The sequence below is a fragment of the Typopeltis vanoorti genome, chromosome 15 (genome assembly GCF_054136105.1).
Source record: "Typopeltis vanoorti isolate ZY-2024b chromosome 15, IOZ_Tvanoo_1.0, whole genome shotgun sequence".
Taxonomy (NCBI): Eukaryota; Metazoa; Arthropoda; class Arachnida; order Uropygi; family Thelyphonidae; genus Typopeltis; species Typopeltis vanoorti.
The window spans coordinates 94739195-94758549 of NC_143563.1; the positions used below are offsets into that span (position 1 = coordinate 94739195).

The following is a 19355-nucleotide window of genomic DNA, read 5'->3' on the forward strand; positions in this document are numbered from 1 at the left end:
GACCCTCAATTGATTTCCTCATGCTGGGGTTAGTATCTGGGATTCCTCGATCATATGCAGGCCCATTCGTTTCAGTCGGTCATGCTTTCTTTTCAATAGGATTCTTGGGGCAAAGTCACTCTTTCGCACATGTTACCTTTTTACCTAGATTCTGAGGCCTCTTCACAGACTACCCCTTTTTCTTCGAGTAATGTGATTCACCTCAGACCTTGAGATGCATAACCTTTCCCGTGGATACGCAGTGTCTTCTGTTTCCTTCTGCCGGGCATCAGGGCAGAGAGTTTACCTCGTGCTCTGGAACCGTCCCTCCACTCATGAAGTCCACACACCAAAACCAAAGCCACCAGGAAAAAGCCTCTTGGGGGGGGGGGGGTCCTAACTCTTTTATATCTCCACATCCTATCGGCACCTTCCATAATCCCCCCTCCCCCGACTCATCGACAGCGCTCAATGCGATATCTCTCGGTAGAGGATTACTTCTTTTCTGCCTACTCATCATGTGCCATGTGCACCCGATATGCTTGCAGCAACTTCCTTTAATCCTGTGCTCTAGGCCTTGGATTAGGCTACAATTATCGTTAAAAATTGTGAGTCATTCATCTAAGCTTTGTCTATCTAATTCCTAGGAATGGTATACTGCTTTAATCATACATTAACATTCTTTTTCCCTAGAATTTCACCACCAATATTTAACTAGCTTAAGTAATCTTTCTACATAATGGAATAACACTCTTTTCCTATGCATTTTTGCAATTATTCTCTTTTTGTTTAATATATTCTAATTTTGTTCACATATATGTAATTTACACTCTTAGATGCAAGCAAATTTTCTATTATAGGGTCTTTGCTTGTTAAATTATGAAAGAATAAATTCTCTTAGGAATTTTATCAATCACAATTTAACAATGGTATTCTAAAAACACTTTCACACAGAGTTAAGACTATTTGTTCTAATGTTCAGCTCTCACTACGGAACTTAACTACTTTCCCGGCAAGTGACTACACCTCCTACAAAATATATAAAATATTACATGGCCCTCCTCAAACAACACACACACACAAGAACAAAACATCACTAATCCTTTCCCCTGTATTCAAAGTACATCTGAAAAGATATAGCCAAAGTACTAATAAAATATGACTTTCACACCACATGTCAAATTAGCAGAGTTGCTAATTTTACATGTCTTGTGACTTGTCCTACTATGAACAGACAGGAAGATCTGTTGACACCTGCCTTGGACAACATAAGAAATACATTATCTACCATTATTATGACAAGTCTAGACTGATAGACTATGCTTTGGACACCCCTTCACACAGGATTAGATGGAAGAAAACCAGTGTGCTATATATAGAAGTCATTACAGGTCAGAAGAAAAATTATTTTTGGAATCAGCAATGGCTGTGAAGCATTCTCCTAACCTTAACAAGTACGACTGCATTAATTTGCTAAAAGTTTGGGAGACTGTTATCTTAAGATCAATTCCTATGCAATTGTAATACTTCTTTTTTACAACATTAGAGGGCACCAAATTAGGACTTTAGATTTTTTTTGTCCATTACAATTTGAATTGTTTTACTTACTCATTGTTGCATGTAAACTGTAACACATTTTGACCTGAAAATGCTGGTTTGAAATCCAGCGAAATAGCCAGTTACTAAACATCTATTTATAATTTAGTTCATTTGGTGTTGTAGTACTGTTAAAATAAGTTATGAATAACATCCAACACCTAGCCTTATTTGTTAATCCATTAATACCAACTACTAAAGGGAGAAGAAGAAATATGCTATGGGTATTGATTGCTTGAGCAACTTCATTTGAAAAAAAAAAAAAAAAAATCGCATATAAAAATGTGAGCCATTCATCTCATATTTAAAAAAAAAGTACTGAAGAGGAGGTTAGCTTCATTTTGAGATGTCTTGGCTGACATTGGTTTTAATTGTTGAAAATGTAAACTCCCAATAATAGATAACCAATTTTTAACTTGTATATGTTTTTTATTATACTAGATGTATTTCTTCAACATGTTTTCACTGTCTGGAAAGGGGTATCATCCAGGTGGAGATTTTGCAGTTGTTGATGTGAGAATTGAGGTAGATGAACAGGAGGTGTTCAGCATATCGAAAAATATCAATGTGAATACAGCAGCAAGACTAGATGGCATGTCAGCCTGTGTATGAATGTGCAAGAGAATTGGCAGTGCCTTTGATAAAGTTGTTTAATGTAAGTCTCAGCTCTGGCAAGGTTCCAAAGGAGTGGAAAGAGGGTAAAATATTTCATTATATAAAGGTGCCCTCCAGACAGAAGTAGCAAATTACAGACCAATCGATATCTCAGGAGTGGTATTAAGGTATTGGAATAGTTGGTTACAGGTAAAATTCAGCAATGGGTGGATAGAAATATGATACTCTATGATGGACAACAGGGTTTTTGTAATAGGTCCTGACTTAGTAATTTCCTCACATTTCATAATAGAATTATAGCAGGATATTTTAAGAGGAGATAAGAGAAATGGCTTTACTATGATACTGCTAGACTTTGCAAAGATACATGACAGAATACCACATGGAAGACCATTAAAAATTTGGAGCAAATGGGAATGATGAAGCTGTTACTATGGGATGGAGGGGGCAGCTGACAAACAGACACCAGAGAGTATATGGTGGATGGAGTGCCTCAGGGCTTTATACTAGGGCCACTACTCTTTAATTTGGATATTAATAATATAGGGAATGTTTTAAGAGGGGGAATAATCAGTTGTTTGTTGATGATGAAAAACTGGAGAGGGCATTAGTTGATAATGGTGATATAGATATCCTGCAGGATGATTTAAATAAATTGGCATTGTGGGTGAAGGATAATAGTTTCAATTTAATGTTGCAAAATTGGATGGATGAGATTATATTCTGTGTCTCATATTGATTGTACTGGTGGAGTGCAGGAAATTGATGAGGCTAGGTACTTGAGGGTAATGGTGGACAGAAAGTTGAAGCTCAACGGGCATATTTCAAAATTGGTAAAATTGCTCAAAGGATTACTTGGATATTGAAAAAAGATGTGATTTTCTATTTTTATGAGCTATGATTCAGCATCATTTTGACAATTGTGCACAGATTTGGTCACTTGGATTTCTTAGGGATTAGAAAGTGGTGAAGAGGATTCAGAAGAGAGTCACTGGAATGCTCCCTGTGAGGATAGATTGACGGTGTATGGGTTGCAAAGTTTAGTTGATAGGTAGAAAAGAGGAGACTAGCCTTTCATCGAAAAAGACCAGATAAAGGTTCCTCATGTCAATGACAGGAATTGAACCCAGGTCTTTCTGACCAAAGGGCTTACTGACTGAGCTATGGAAGCTTGTGTGTATGTGTGTGTGTGTATGTATGTATATATATGTATATGTATATATATGTATATATATATATATATATATATATATATATATATATATATATATATACGAGCATCCAACTACAACGTTTTCATGCTAATTATGTATAGAGACTCTCTGTGTTGTTCATAGTTTTTTAACCTTCAGTGTTTAGTGTTTTTTCTTTTCTTTTATAATGTCACCTGATGAAGGCTGTTATAAGCTGAAACTAGTCATGTTTTACTATTAAACCCCCCTTTTTTTTTACCTAACTCTCGGTTTAAGTCATTCAATTTATTTTACAATACGTATTTCAACCGAGTCAATGAATCATCACACACACACACACACACACACAGGGGATCCTCGACCCACGTCATCCTCGACATGCATCATTTCAACTTTACGGCGGTAATCTCATAAATAATTTAAAAAATAAATTTCGACTTGAAGCAGTGCGACGTAAAATTCAAACGTCACGGGCGAACTTGTTTGTGAGCGTGGCGGAAGAATACGCCATTATGTGCTGTTTGTTTGGAAGAGGTGGCATAGCTTGGGTCCCAGCATACGCTCTTTGGGTACCGCATGCTTTGTTTACATCCGCTCTCTCACTTTTGTGTTTGTGTTTTTTTGTGACTTTTTACCCTTCAATATGACTCCCAATAAGGCAGACTCTTCCTATGGTAGTGTGTCGAAGAAAAGGAAAGCCATTACATTAGAAGTGAAATGTAATGTAAAGGCCAAAAAAGGGAAAACGGCAATGACATCGGCCGCATGTTGAACTTAAGTCGTACCACAGTCGGGACTATTATCAAGGATAATGTTTGTATCCTTGAACACGTGAAAGGATTGGCGCCCATGAAATCGACTGTGATTACGAAAAAAACGTAATAGGCTTATGATTAAGATGGAAAGGCTTCTTGTTCTTTGGCTGGAAGACCAGCATCAACGCCATATCCCAATTAGCGCCCTCATGTTAATTCAAGAAAAGGCGAAAAGACTGTTTTATGTTTGTTTTTTTATTACAGTTTCATTTTTGTCGTTTTTCTGTACTATACAGTAATTATGTTCTCCCTTTCATTTTCCTATGGCCTAGTTCTGTTTCTTGATGTACACGTATGACTTTAAGGTGTTTTAGGTTAGGTAAGTAACTTAGGCTATGGTAATTCCCACTTGCATCGAAAATCGCCTTGCATCGGTCCGTAGGAACGGATCGCCAACGTAACTCGAGGACCCCTGTATATAATTAATAAAAATAGAAAAACATCCTTAGTCCACCCACAGTACTAATTATTATTATTATATGGGTATCTCTATAGAGTCAGAAGATTGCAGGAGATCAAAACGAATTTTTTATATGCACAATATCAATCATACCTCTCCTTAAATTCATTCACTCTCATGGCACTCACAACTAACCCTAATAATCCATTCCACTCATTCACAATTCTCCAAGCAAGAAATTTAGTCCATACACACCCTTATTAACCAGTCTTATACAACCTCCAGGGATAACATCTAGTTCTTGCTTTCATCACACATTAAAAAGGTTCTATAAGATTGGCATAGTAGAAAATTTTATCGAACCGAAGTCTTTCCGAAAAGGGTCAGAAAGACCTGGGTTCGATTCCTGTCATTGACATGAGGAATCTTTATCTGATCTTTTTCTATGAAAGGTGAGTTAGCCAGTCTCATACGGAGGTAGGGTTTTTTTTCACCTGGAAACTTGGAATTCCCCCCCCCCCCCAGGACAGGCAAACCGGCTCCATGAACACACACACATGGCTACAGTCATAAATACTTATGGCAAGGAAGGCAATAGGAAATCGCCTTGCATCATATCTCCCTAGATATGACACACACACACACATATTTTGTGTTTTTATTTATTTTTTACATAATCCAGAAATACTGCTATACTTCTGTTATTTTTCTATTTATTTTAAGACCTATCTTCTTGCCTTCTATGTTCAGTATCTTTATCATTACCTGTAGATTTTGTACTGATTCTAAAATTAATACAATATCATCTGTGTATCTTAAATTGGTTAATTTTTTGCTTTTTATTGTCATGCTTTTAGAACTCCAGTTAATTTTTTGAATCATCTCCTGAAGTGCTGCTGTAAAAATTTTAAGGAATATAGAATCTTCCTGTCTTATCCCCTTTTGTATAGGAATCTTGTTGCTTTCTATTTGTTGTCTTATAGTTGCTGTTCTATTATTGCAAAAGTTTTGACGATGTCAAAGGCTTTTTCATAATCTATAAATGCTAAACAGAGAGGTTTTTGATATTCTTCTATTTTTTTTCCATGATTTGCTTCAGTGCATTATATGTTGATTGTACTATATCCTTTTCATAATCCAGCCTGCTCTACTGATTGTTTTAAATTCAGAATAGGTGTTATTCTGTCAGTTATTGTGTTTGTAAGTATTTTGTACAGAACTGATAATAAGCTAATTGGTCTGTAATTTTTGGCTTCTTCTTTATCTCCTTTTTTATGAATTCATGTTAATATTGCATTATTGGCATAGTATGATAAACTGTGTGTATAACAGTGGACCTCCCACGATGAGTCTATGACTCCATGCAGTCATAGACTCATCGTGGGAGGTCTTATCTGATTCATCTTTATAAAGTTCTTTGTAAATTTCTTTTAGTCTTTTGATAATTCCTTTTGGATTTCTTGTTACTGTACCATTATTTTCTTTTATTGCTACTAAGTATTTGTTTCCAATCATCAGGCTTCTTAGAATTTTAATATTTTTGTTGTTTGATTTTGCTAGTGTTATAAGTTCTGATTTCATATCTTGCTCTTTTCCTTATAGTTTTGCATAATTCTATGCAAAAGAAGAAGAAGAGATATGTTTCATATCTCTTCTCTTTTTCATCATGTTTATGGTTTCCTCTGAAAGCTTGTTTTCTTTATTCTTTGCTGATGTACTTTTAAAATTATTTGCAGATATTACTATGATATCTGTTATTGCTCTTTTCCTTATAGTTTTGCATAATTCTATGCAAAAGAAGAAGAAGAGATATGTTTCATATCTCTTCTCTTTTTCATCATGTTTATGGTTTCCTCTGAAAGCTTGTTTTCTTTATTCTTTGCTGATGTACTTTTAAAATTATTTGCAGATATTACTATGATATCTGTTATTGCTTGATTTAGTTTATCAATATCCTCTTCATTTTTATTATTTTATCTATTCATTATTTTATTTAATTTTTTATTTACTGTGTTTCTATATTCTTTTTGTTTTTCACTTATTATCTTAGGGTCAATTTTTTTTGGCTGTATTTACTAATTTCTTTCTTTTTTGATTTGATGGACAACATAACTTCAGCTCTTACTTATCTATGATCGCTTTCTGTTCTGAACTGATTTATGACTGATACATCATGTATTATATATTTCCTGTTGCAAAGGATATAGTCTATTTCATTTTGGACTTCTCTATGTCCATTTCTTTTTTGAGCGTTTTTTTAAAGAATGTGTTCATGACTTAGAGTCTGTTGGCATCTGTAAATTCTATTAAGATATTTCCATTTTCATTTCTCTCTCCTAATTCCAGTTGTTTCAATTTGGGAAAAGTTTTTTTTTCTGTTTTTGCATTAGTCTCCCATTATGATAAAAAAAAAAAGTTTTCTTATTATTATCTACTGTCTTTTGCATATCCTCATAAAACTCTTCTTTCTCTTCCTCTGAATAAGATTGCGTTTGGGCATAAATTTGTACTAATTTTTAGCTTATATCTATTGTTGATTTTCAATGTGAGTTCTGTTCAATACATATTTTATTTCTTATATATTTTCTTTTAAGGATTGTTTGATGATAAATCCTACTCCTCCTATTTTTATATTTGTTCCATAATGGTAAAAGTAGTGGCCGCTTTTAAGTTGTATGAATTCCTCATCCCTCCTTTTTACCTCACTTAATCCTATTTTATCCCATTTTATTCTCTTTAGCTCTTCTTCGAGAATGATCGGATCTTCTGTTCTTAATGTTCTATAATTAAATGTTCCTATTTGTAATTTTCTCAGTTTGAGTTTCTTACTTTGTTTTAAGGTTGATCCTTTTGGGTTGTCCTTTTCTGTTGCTCACTGGAGTGTTGCCCAGTTAAACAAAGCCCTATTGTAGAAAGTATTTTTAACTTGGGTATAATTATGTTAAAGATACCAAGCAATTTTAAACCTGGTTTTACTCCATTTTTCCCAAGTAAGCAAACAGACAAAATGTCACGTTTGCACCTGCAATTGATGCAAGACTATTGAAAGTTTATTTTTCACTTGGTTAGAGTATAATAAATTTAGTTTAATCCTTTATCCAAGTGTGAGCAAACAAAGTTTGCGCCTGAAAGTATCTTCAGGACTGGGGTAAGGTGATACAACACCAGGGCAACTCGTTGCAAAGGTGTAGCAAGCTACCAACACTCCTGTCCCAGTATCTCCTATAATGCAAAACACATCTCCTTGCAGATATGTCTAATGTTATGCATTAAGGGAAGGGCCACTACCCAGACTAGTTTCGACCTTTATTGAGGTCTCTTCAGTTGGAGCCAGGCCCAAGCTGAGATACCAGGCAGAAGCATTCGCAGGTCATCTCTACCTATAGGAGTTGCCAAATGGTGTGCCACCCTTTTTTGACCTGCATTCGCAGGTCATCTCTACCTATAGGAGTTGCCAAATGGTGTGCCACCCTTTTTTGACCTGCGAATGCTTCTGCCTGGTATCTCAGCTTGGGCCTGGCTCCCACTGAAGAGACCTCAATAAAGGTCGAAACTAGTCTGGGTAGTGGCCCTTCCCTTAATGCATAACATTAGACATATCCGCAAGGAGATGTGTTTTGCATTATAGGAGATACTGGGACAGGAGTGTTGGTAGCTTGCTACACCTTTGCAACGAGTTGCCCTGGTGTTGTATCACCTTACCCCAGTCCTGAAGATACTTTCAGGTGCAAACGTTGTTTGCTCACACTTGGATAAAGGATTAAATTAAATTTATTATGATGCAAGACTAGCTGATCCTACAGGTAGTGCAAGACCAAGGCAACTCGTGGTAAAGGTGGAGCAAGCTCTGATCACTAATCTTAATATTTACCCTTAATGCCAAAACACATCTCCAAGAAGGGGATGTATAATGTTTTGTATTAAAGGCAGGGGGCCACTACCCAGACCGGTTTTGACCTTTATTGAGGTCGAATGGGAGTTCATGCCTTTCATCACTGGCCTCTTTAGATTTAAAAAAGTTGTGCTGAGAGTCAGCTTGATAGTGAGAGAGGAGGAGAAAGATAGAGTGGATAGCAGTAGATAGTTAAAAGAGGCCTCAGTCGATCTACTTGGCCTGACTTAAATGTCAGCACCAAGCAGATCTCCGACATTATCTCCCTCCATCCGTTCTTTTCAGCTTTCCCCGGTCAGTCACCTCTTCAGGTGTCTGCCCGAGGAAAGTGGGGAAAAACAAATGAAAGAAGCACCACATGAAAAAGAGGAACTGGTAAATAACCTATAAAATTACATATAACACTTTGTAAGAAACTAGGAAAATTCTGAAATTTCAACCGGAATGACCAGTTTAATACTGAGAAGAGCGGGGGCAGAGCCTGGCCTGGGTGATGCAGCCCACAAGGAGCTGCACCGCCTCGGTGTAAGCCTTCGCAGCCCAGGTTCTCAGGATACCCCCTCCTGTGTGGAATAGACATAGACCTTTTTTACAACAAAAATTCTAATCTGAAAGAGGACAAAAAGAAGAAAAAACAAACCAGATTTCCCCCCCCCCCTCTGGCAGATCGATACTAGGAGTCGACTGACTTGTTAGGCGAGGTTTAAATCCTCCTGCTGTCTATTGTTGTGGGTTTTAATGATGAGATCTGCTAATTTGTCTCCACGGACGTGGTTTAGCATGTAGAGGCCTCTGTGCAGTGCTAGTCCCACGTCGTCCTTTGCATCGATAAGACCAATGATCTTTTCAGGAGTGATTTCATCTATATTATCGACAAACACGTCGTTCCATTCTGCACTGACGACTCTTGGCCCATTTTGTCCTGTGAGTATCAGTTGAATGTCTCCGAATGTTTCTATTGCTTTTCGTAGTCTCGCCTCCTCCTCGGGGAAATCTTTTAAGAGATGCAATATAGGTGCATTGGCCTTTGCGTGAGGGAACTTTGTGGGTTCTGAAGTTGACTTTATTTTTCCAACTTCAGCTGGTTTTGGTTTTTTTATATTTACTTCTTCAGGGCTGGCTGGCCTCTTTTGTGTGCTTTCTGCATTGTTGATTTCCATATCTACTGCCTCCGTGTCATCGTCTAATGTGACTGCAGTGATAGTTCCTTTTTGTTGGTGCTGCTGGTTATTTTTGGTTGCTACATTTGTAGTGGCGGTTTGCTCGGTGGCTGGTTCTTTCTGCCTTTTGTCTTTCCTGCTTGTAGGTTTCTCTATTGGTGTATTCGGCAGTGTTTCAGACTTGGCGGCATGATTCTTTCTTGTTGTTCCCTCATGCGCAGCCTTCAGGGTAGGGAACTCTTCTGTTCTGCACCAATGACATTTTTGGCTGTTGCTTCCGTGTTGGGCATAATACTGCCTCCCAATTTTTCGGCCAGGTTTCTGTCCGGCCAGGTGTCCACCTTATGGCCGTTAGTGCTGTATTTTAGGCATGCTGACTGGCACTGTGCTACTGTATGGCCCGCTGTTAGGCAGTTCTTGCATATTAACTTCGGGCACTGGGCCCCTAGATGAGTGAGGGCGCCGCATCTAAAGCATTGCCTCTTTACTCCCGGGTAACTCACCATTACCCTGGCCGATCCTATCCTGACGAAATTCGGAATTTCCGCCTTCATCATGACGGAAAAGGTGACTTCACCAGATTTCCATTGTGGGATCTCAGCGTCCGTGCCAACTTCGACATCCCGAACAGCTCCCCATTTCGAGAAGACTTTAGTTATGATGTCATTGTCTTCTTCTAAGTATTCAAGCGGAAAACGATCTATTCTTACTCTTTTGACAAAGCTTCCTACCACAAAAGGTTGAAAAATTTTTGCCTTGCACTCGACTCCTTTCAGAAGTTTTTCTCTAGTAGCAGCGTCTTTGCATACAACTTGAAACCTCCCCCCCCCCATAAGGGGTGAAACCGGAAATATTGTCTGCCCCGACACAGTCAATAATAGCCCTCGCAAACGTCCTCTGGTGAATATCAGTATCTATTTCGAACCCGAGGGTTCTTACCCTCGGTAAAACCGAAGACATTATTTAACGAAAGAAAGGAAGAAGACTTTCCAAGGATAGTCTATTCCTATAAAATAGCAGAATGCCGTGTATAGGCCTAAAAAAAAAACCACAAAAAGAACAAAGGAATCTTACCAAGGCAGGACTTCAATTGGAGCTCTCTTTTCGGTTCTCCTATACTGTTGCTGGAATCCGCTGGAACAGGTTTGAAGAAGGACTGGAACATGGAGCTTTCTCTCAGGGCCGCTGAAAAAGGTATCATCAGTGGGAGCCAGGCTAGAAATACCAAGATTTAGTAATGCAGAGCTTGTAAGTACTTTACCAAAACAAGTTACCATAAGGTGTTATAACCTTATTAAATAAAAATCTCAGGAGGAGATATAAATGTAGAAAGTATTTTTAACTTGGGTACAATTATGTTAAAGATACCAAGCCATTTTAAACCTGGTTTTACTCCATTTTTCCCAAGTAAGCAAACAGACAAAATGTCACGTTTGCACCTGCAATTGATGCAAGACTAGCTGATCCTACAGGTAGTACAAGACCAAGGCAACTCGTGGTAAAGGTGGTATATGGGAAATGGAGTAAAACTAGATTTAAAAATTGCTTGGTATCTTTAACATTTATTATACCCAAGGTAAAATACTTTCTACATTTATATCTCCTCCTGAGATTTTTATTTAATAAGGTTATAACACCTTATGGTAACTTGTTTTGGTAAAATACTTACAAGCTCTGCATTACTAAATCTTGGTATTTCTAGCCTGGCTCCCACTGATGAGACCTCAATAAAGGTCGAAACCGGTCTGGGTAGTGGCCCCCTGCCTTTAATACAAAACATTATACATCCCCTTCTTGGAGATGTGTTTTGGCATTAAGGGTAAATATTAAGATTAGTGATCAGAGCTTGCTCCACCTTTACCACGAGTTGCCTTGGTCTTGCACTACCTGTAGGATCAGCTAGTCTTGCATCAATTGCAGACGCAAACGTGACATTTTGTCTGTTTGCTTACTTGGGAAAAATGGAGTAAAACCAGGTTTAAAAAAAGCCCTATTGTTTTCATCCAGGAACTAGGGTGAAAGTCAGCTACTGGACCAGATCTCAACTCGACATCAGCAGAGTTTAAGATTGGCATCATCAACATGAGAAGCATCAATGGAAAAGAAATGGAACTAGCAGAAGAATTGGATAAATACCAAATCAATATAATAGGATTGACTTTATAGGAAGGAACCAAACAGTGAGACTTATTTGTGCCTATGGTCCCACAGAAGGTTTTACTAAGGAAGAAATACAGGAATTTTTTGAGGCATTAGAGAAAGCAGCTGATATAACTAAAAACAAAGAGTTGGTCCTTTTTGGAGATCTAAACATCATCATCTTCTTTTCAGCCATTTTCTGTCCACTGTTGGATGAAGGCCTCCTCCACTTCTTTCCACCTTTCTCTGTTCTTGGCAATGGTTGACCAATTTTTCCCAACAAATTTTGACAGCTCATCACTCCACCTTCTTTTAGGACATCCTCGGCCTCACTTCCCTTCTTTTGGAATCCAGTTTGATAGTATAGTGGTCCATCACTCATCTTCTCTCCTGGATAGATGTCCAGCCCATTTCCATTTTAGTCGCTTATGGTAAAGAATGATATCAGTGATGTGAGTCTGGCTTCTTATCCAGGTGTTTCACTTATCTTTTAATGTGATGCCTAGCATCAACCTCTCCATTTTTCTTTGAGTTTCACAACCATATGTGATGACTGGAAGTAAACACTGGTTAAATGTCTTCCTTTTTAAACAGAGTGGGACATCATTGTTTTGAAAAATGCTTTTCAATCTTCAGAATGTGTCCCAGGCATTTTGTAACACCAAAAAAAAATGTTTTTTTGGTGTTACAAAATGATTAAACATGATTTTAGTTTTTTCTCTGTTTATCTTTAGACCAACTTTTCTGCTTTCATGATATAGGTCTTCTATCATTATATTAAGGTCTTCTGGAGTGTTTGCAAAAATTATGATATCATCTTCATATCTTAGGTGTGTTAAGTTTCTGTTATTAATTTTTATACCAAGGTTTGTCCAGTTTATATTATTAAATATTCCTTGAAGGACTGCTGTAAAGATTTTTGGTGATAGAGAGTATCCTTGTCAGACACTTTTTTCAATTGATATTTTATTGCTACTTGTGTGAAGTTGGATTTGCTGTTGCAGTGTGGTATACATAAACAATCACATCATCATCCAGTCCAATAGTATGGCATTTTAAAAACACTTACACACAGAGCCAGAGCCATTTGTTCTAACGATACAGCTCTGACCACAGAACTCAAATATCTGTGCCATATGCTCTTGGCCAATGGCTATAATCCCTACAAAATAGATAAAATACTACATAGTCCAATTACTCTGCCCTCCCCTAATATATAAGAACACAATATGACCATTTATTATTCCCTATGTCAGAGGTACATCAGAAAAGATAGCCAAAGTATTGATGAAACATGGCCTTCGTACCACTTTCAAACCTCAAGTCAAACTAGCAACTCTGATCCTCTCGCCTAAGGATAAACTTCACCCTATAGCACACCCAGGAGTGTATGAAGTCCTGTGACTGTGACTTGGCCTATTATAGGCAAACAGGAAGATCAGTTAACATCTGCCTGGAAGAACATGAAAAATGCATTTGCTACTATTACTATGGCAAGTCAGGGTTGGCAGACCACCTTTGGACACTCCTTCACACAGGATTAGATGGAAGAAAACGAATATACTATTTAGGAGTCATTACAGATCCAAAAGATTATTTTTTGAGTCAGCAATGGCTTTGAAGAATTCTTCCAACCTTAACAAATATGGTTGCATTAATTTGCCAAAAATTTGGGAGACTGTTATCCTAAGAGAAATTCCTGCATAGCTGGTTTTTTTTTTTTTTTTTTTTTTTGTTAGAGGGCATCAAAAAATAGGACTTTAGATCTTTTGTCCATTGCAATTGTATTGTTTCACTCACTCACTGTTGCGTGTACAAGTGTGTTGTGCTCTGATGATGCTGAGTTGAAATTCAGCGAAATATAAGCAGTAAATAAAACATCTCTTTGATAAAATTTGGTGTTGTTAATACCGTTAAAAAATAAGTCATGACTGACCTCCATGGAGGCAGGGACTCATCTTGGGAACTGTTATAAATCTTTCACTTAAAAGAGCCCATCCTTTTTTTTTTCTCCTTAAAAGAGATAAATTTTACTGTGATTTTTGTTGTAAAATTTTGGCAAGTATTTTAATGAATTTGATGTACTAGTATATCTCTTGGCACTGATAAGATTTGAAGATTATAGTACTTTTATATCTGATTATTTTTGAAAATATAATAGAATGGCATGAAATTTGCAATGCTAAAATGGATTTGTTTTTATTTATTTAAGGGTGATAATGGAGAAGATGGCCGACCTGGACCTCCTGGTACTACTGGACCTGGTGTTAGTACTACCTGGATTTTTTTTATTAGCTTTATTTTTTATTAAAAGAATTTTAAATATTTGTATATAATAAATATATTTATTATAAATTTATTATAATATATGTATAATATATTATATGTCATAATGGATTTACTCAGTTGAGAAACATGTTTTTTAAAAAAGATTAAATGACTGAAAGTAGAGAGATATCATGGTTTTGTTTTTTCTCTCGGCTTTCAGTCATTAAATATTTTTAATGACTTTATATTAAAAAAAATAATATATTATAATATATATATTAAAAATAATAATATATTATAATATATATAATATATATATTGTAATAAATTTTTTTTTGTAACACACACACTGCTTGGAAAGAAGTCAATGGACACCATAGTGTGAGGTACAAACAGTCATAGCATCCACCTTAATAAGATGTAGGACCTCCTTTCACTGCAGCAATCCTACAAGGAATACTTTCTACTAGCACATGATATTAATCAAGGGGAATTTTGGACCATTCTTCCTGTAGGCATGTAATGAGGCCCTGGACTCTTGTGGGGGTGGATGTCCCTTAACCTCACCCGATGCTCCAGTTCATCCCACAGATGTTCATTAGGGTTGAAATTGGGGCTCTGTTGAGGCCAGTCAAGTTGTGGTGTTGTCCATAAACCATGCAGTTACATCAACAGCCTTATGACACGGTGCATTATCTTGCTGAAAGACAATGGTCAGTTCTGCAGTTTAAATGACACAAAGTAGAAAATGTTGCATTGTTCAGAATGTTCAGATACCTCTTGGAGCTCAGTGTTCTTGACACAATGAACATAGGTCCGAGACCAAACCAGGAAAAAAAAACAAAAAAACAGGACTATACCATCACACCCATATCTCCAAATTTCATAGTTGAGGTTATGCATCAGTAAGAGACATCCACTGGCTATTCGCCACACCCAACACTCACACCAATCCATCTGCTCAGTAGAGGGTGTAGCATTTGCATATTGCAGTCCTGCCTTAAAAACCCACCTTGTGAGCTTGGGTGTTTTTGTGCAGATTCATGTTCCAATCGATGCTCGGAAATCCACACTCACTTGTTGGCTGACAAATCGCAATATTTATATATATCCTTCATAGTATCCTATGGTCACATTCAGTGAATGTGGTGGGTCATCCACTGCGGGTCGCACTTGTAGTTGATTCCCTGCACTCCCATCTCAGTATGGTATCACTGATTGTTGACCTGGGATGGCCTGATTTGTCAACAACTTGCTGAACAGATAGGCCTGCAACATGACAGGCATATCACAATGCCTCTTTCGAACTCTGTTAGTTTTTCTTCTTGCAGCCATTTCACTCGGACACAGTTGCACTGACTTGAGAGTCATATTCCTCCAATTTATGCTGGCTAAAAACACGACTCATTACATGACACAATGCACCTTGCCCATGGGGATGTCCATCGACTTCTCTCTAAGCAGTGTGTGTGTGTGTAGTGGATTTTAATAGTGTAATTTTTAATCTATTATTCTACACCTGAACATGAAAAGTTAGTCATTTTTCATAGCATGTAAAGTGATGTAGTTGAATTGACATTATAATTTGTTAATCAAATGTTTTTAATTGAACTGATTTGCTGATGCAGATAATCTACATTGTCCTACTGATCTATAGTAGCAATTGCTATATATTTTGTCCTGTTGGCATTTATCTGATGCAGTGTGACATACATGTCCCATGACCCTGCCATTCTGCTAAACTTCTTTTGTTGGTTGTAATTTTTCAGCTTTCACCTGTAATGTGTCTCCCCCCCCTCACCATTCTCACCTCTCACTTCCTTCTTTAAAATACAACATCCTTTACATTCTATATTTATAACTATATATTTTCCTCAATCACCCAAATCTCATTATTGCCTACAATTTTTGATCGAGTCAGTCTAACTTGTATTTCTGTGCACACTTGTTTGTAATGTTTTTTGACATTAGTAAATTTTGGCAAAAGTTTTATGATAAAGTGGCTTAGTGATAGTTCTTTTTACTTTTGTACTTTTCAAAACCAACCAGAAGGCATATATATTTAATAAGAAATATAATACCAAGTTCTCACATGAATTTGCACAACTTTACTGGTGTAGTTAATTTAAACAGTAAATAAGGGAAGAAAGGCCCATTTGGGTGAGGTGCAGTAAAGCAACTCACAAATTTAAATTACTCTGGTGAGAGGTAGCTAGACAGATATCTGCTTCACTGAGAAGAGACAGACTGAGCCAATATGATCTCATATCATAATATGAGGAACTAAGTGGGAAGGAGATTAACAGTGCCTATAAGTTTATTCACTATCATTTGAAAGCAAGGTTAGCTGCATTAAATGAGTTAGAAAAGTCAGCAGATTAGTTGTGAAATGGATGCATTTGAGATTAGACAGGAACTGCAGAAAATTCCATGGAGGAGGTATAAACAGAGAAATAGTGAGTGGTTACATTTAGATGGATAAGAAAGGAAAAAATAGAATATGAAAAAATGCTGGCTGCACAGACTAAGAGGCAATGTATATGAGATTTCGAAACATTTAAGTACAGATACTAAAGAAAGCGTAAAATTAAAGGACGAATTGAAATCAGAAGAATTTCTAAATTTCTATACAGAATTGTGAACAGATAAATATTTTAAAAAAGATAACTGGCATACATTTAATGAAAATAAAAAGAAAATAACAAAAGAAGAATTAGAAATCAGCCTGAAACAAACAAGAAATGGAAAATCACCTGGAGAAGATAATTTAGGTTCAGAATTATATAAATATGCAGGATTAAGGTTCAAAGAAAGACTCTTATTATTCTTAAATAAAATCTATTCAACAAGTAACCCACAAATAGAATGAAAAAAAGCAATAGTGATCCCTATCTTTAAAAAAGGTAGTAGAGATGACCCTAAAATTATAGAGGTATAAATATTCTAAATTCCTGTTACAAAATGTATAGCAGAATTTTAAATAACAAACTAATAAAATATTCTGTAAGCTTTATTTTAGAAGTACAAAATGGATTTAGAAAAGGACGATCATGTATAGACCCAGCCTTTTGCCTAAAATTAATAATAGAGAAAAGAAGAGAATGCAATTTAGAAACACATATTACATTTATTGACTTTGAAAAAGCATTTGATACAAGTTAAAAGAAGTATTTTATTTAACATATTAAAAGAAAGACAAATACCAAATAATATTCTAAAAGCTATCATAAATTTATATGAAAATAATCAAATACAAATAAAATTAAATTATGAACTATCCTATCTGAGAGAGAGAGAGATAAACCAAGGAGTCCGAACAGGAATGTCCCCCTTTCAGCAGCTCTTTTTAATATTTATCTAAATGAAATGATAATAAAATGGCATAAAAATTTCCATCAAGATATTAAACTTTCGCCTATAGTGAACTTAAACACTCTCCTTTTTACTGACGACCAAATAATAATTACAAATTCTGAAGATCATCATCATCATCATCAAATTCCTGCCATGTACCCTCAAGGGGTGTACAGGATATGATAGTACTACATGAAAAAAATTACATCATTATTAATTTCCTATCTACAATTTTCCTCCAAATCAGTCTGTTACTTGTCAAGACTCCAACATTATCAGATCTTATATTTCTATCGTCTAAGGCACTTTGTACCATATCAATCCACCTATATCTTGGTCTTCCTCTGGGTCGTTTTGCTGCCAACCTGGCAGAGAACACTTATTTTGCTAATCTTTCCTCGTCCATTCTGTTTAAGTGACCATACCACCTGAGATTAGCTCTGCTAACGCATTCCTGGATGCTGACAATGTCAAGTTCTTTCCTAATATCCTCGTTTTTAATACGATACTGCCATTGATGCCATCTATTCACGTCTATAATCATTCTCAGGACTCTCATATCTGTGGTCTCTAGTCTTTGGTCAAGTGTTTTACTTCTGACCCAGCTCTCAGATCCATAAGTTAAAACTGGTTTGAACACTGTCTTGTATACAGCTAATTTAGTGTTCCGACTAATTTCTCTCTTATTCCATATGAATTTATTCAATTGACTTCCCACCAAACCAGCTTTGCTGATTCTGTTGTCTATTTCTATATTTAATTTACCGTCTTCAGTAAAAATCGTGCCTAAATAGCTGAAATGTTTTACTTGTTCCACAGGTTCTCCATTCACAACACAGTTGACATTTTCAATCAGTACACAATAAATAACGGAAAAAACTCACGTAGAAAGATTATTTATTAGTATAATTTTCACCTGTGTGTCACAGGCATCTTCAGTACATTCAGTACATTAAGCTCAAAATTAAACACTAACTGACAATTCCAAAAAGCGCCACCTAAGTAGCTGGTGTAAGATAACTAAAAAGGTCAATAACTTTCCTAAAAAAAAAAAAAAAAAAAAAAAAAAAAAATACAATAAAAAGTTAGGAAAGATTAGCTGATTTGTAAAGTACTATCTCCCATAAAGGGGATAGACGTAAGCCATCGGATCTGTTTAAGTTAGGAGAATGAAGTAGAGTTTTACATGTTTCTTTATAAAGGCGTTCCATGAGAAACTGACTTTTGTGAAGAACTCTTGTCTTTCTCCAATGAACTCTGTGTCTAGTGAAGATGGCATGTTCAGAAAGTCCAGACTTTTCAGGTTTAGAGTATTCAATATAAGATTGGTGTTCTTCTAGCCGAATAGAGGCAGATCTTCCCGTTTATCCGAAATAAGATAATCCACAAGAGCACGGAATCTGATAGACACCTGGATGATTAAGATGTGGAAGCTTGTCCTTAGGCGAAAATTATACTAATAAATAATCTTTCTACGTGAGTTTTTTCCGTTATTTATTGTATACCGATATGTCTACTCGCGGTTTACCTCTTTTAAAACTGACATTTTCAATGATTCTGCCTATTTTCATTGTCTTTGTCTTTTTATTGCTGACCTTCATACCATATCTATTACAACAGCTATTCAATTTAGTCAGAGAATCTTGCAAACTTGTAGCGGATTTATTTAGAAGTATAACATCATCCGCATAAAGCAAAGAGCTGACATTAACATCTCCAAATTTGATATCATGTTTAATACCACTTTCCTTCATAATGTGATCCATATAGATAATGAATAACAGAGCGGATAATGTACATCCTTGTCTCATACCAGATTTAACATTAAACCATCTTCCTGTACTTCCTTCAATTCTAACTGCTGACTTACAACTCAAATAAAGACTAAGTATTGCTTGATATAATGCCCCATTGACACCATATAACTGCAGCGTATTGAATAGC

The 19355-nt window shown here is 36.3% G+C and overlaps 1 protein-coding gene across 1 annotated transcript in view; it reads left to right on the top strand.

Moving 5' to 3' along the window:
* Positions 1-19355, top strand: part of LOC150098992 (uncharacterized) — a 700419-nt gene that overhangs the window by 145333 nt on the left and 535731 nt on the right. Inside the window, exon 11 of the mRNA XM_090405788.1 lies at positions 14002-14055. Within this exon, the coding sequence (XP_090261914.1) occupies positions 14002-14055 (54 nt within the window). The remainder of the gene's footprint in view (positions 1-14001; positions 14056-19355) is intronic.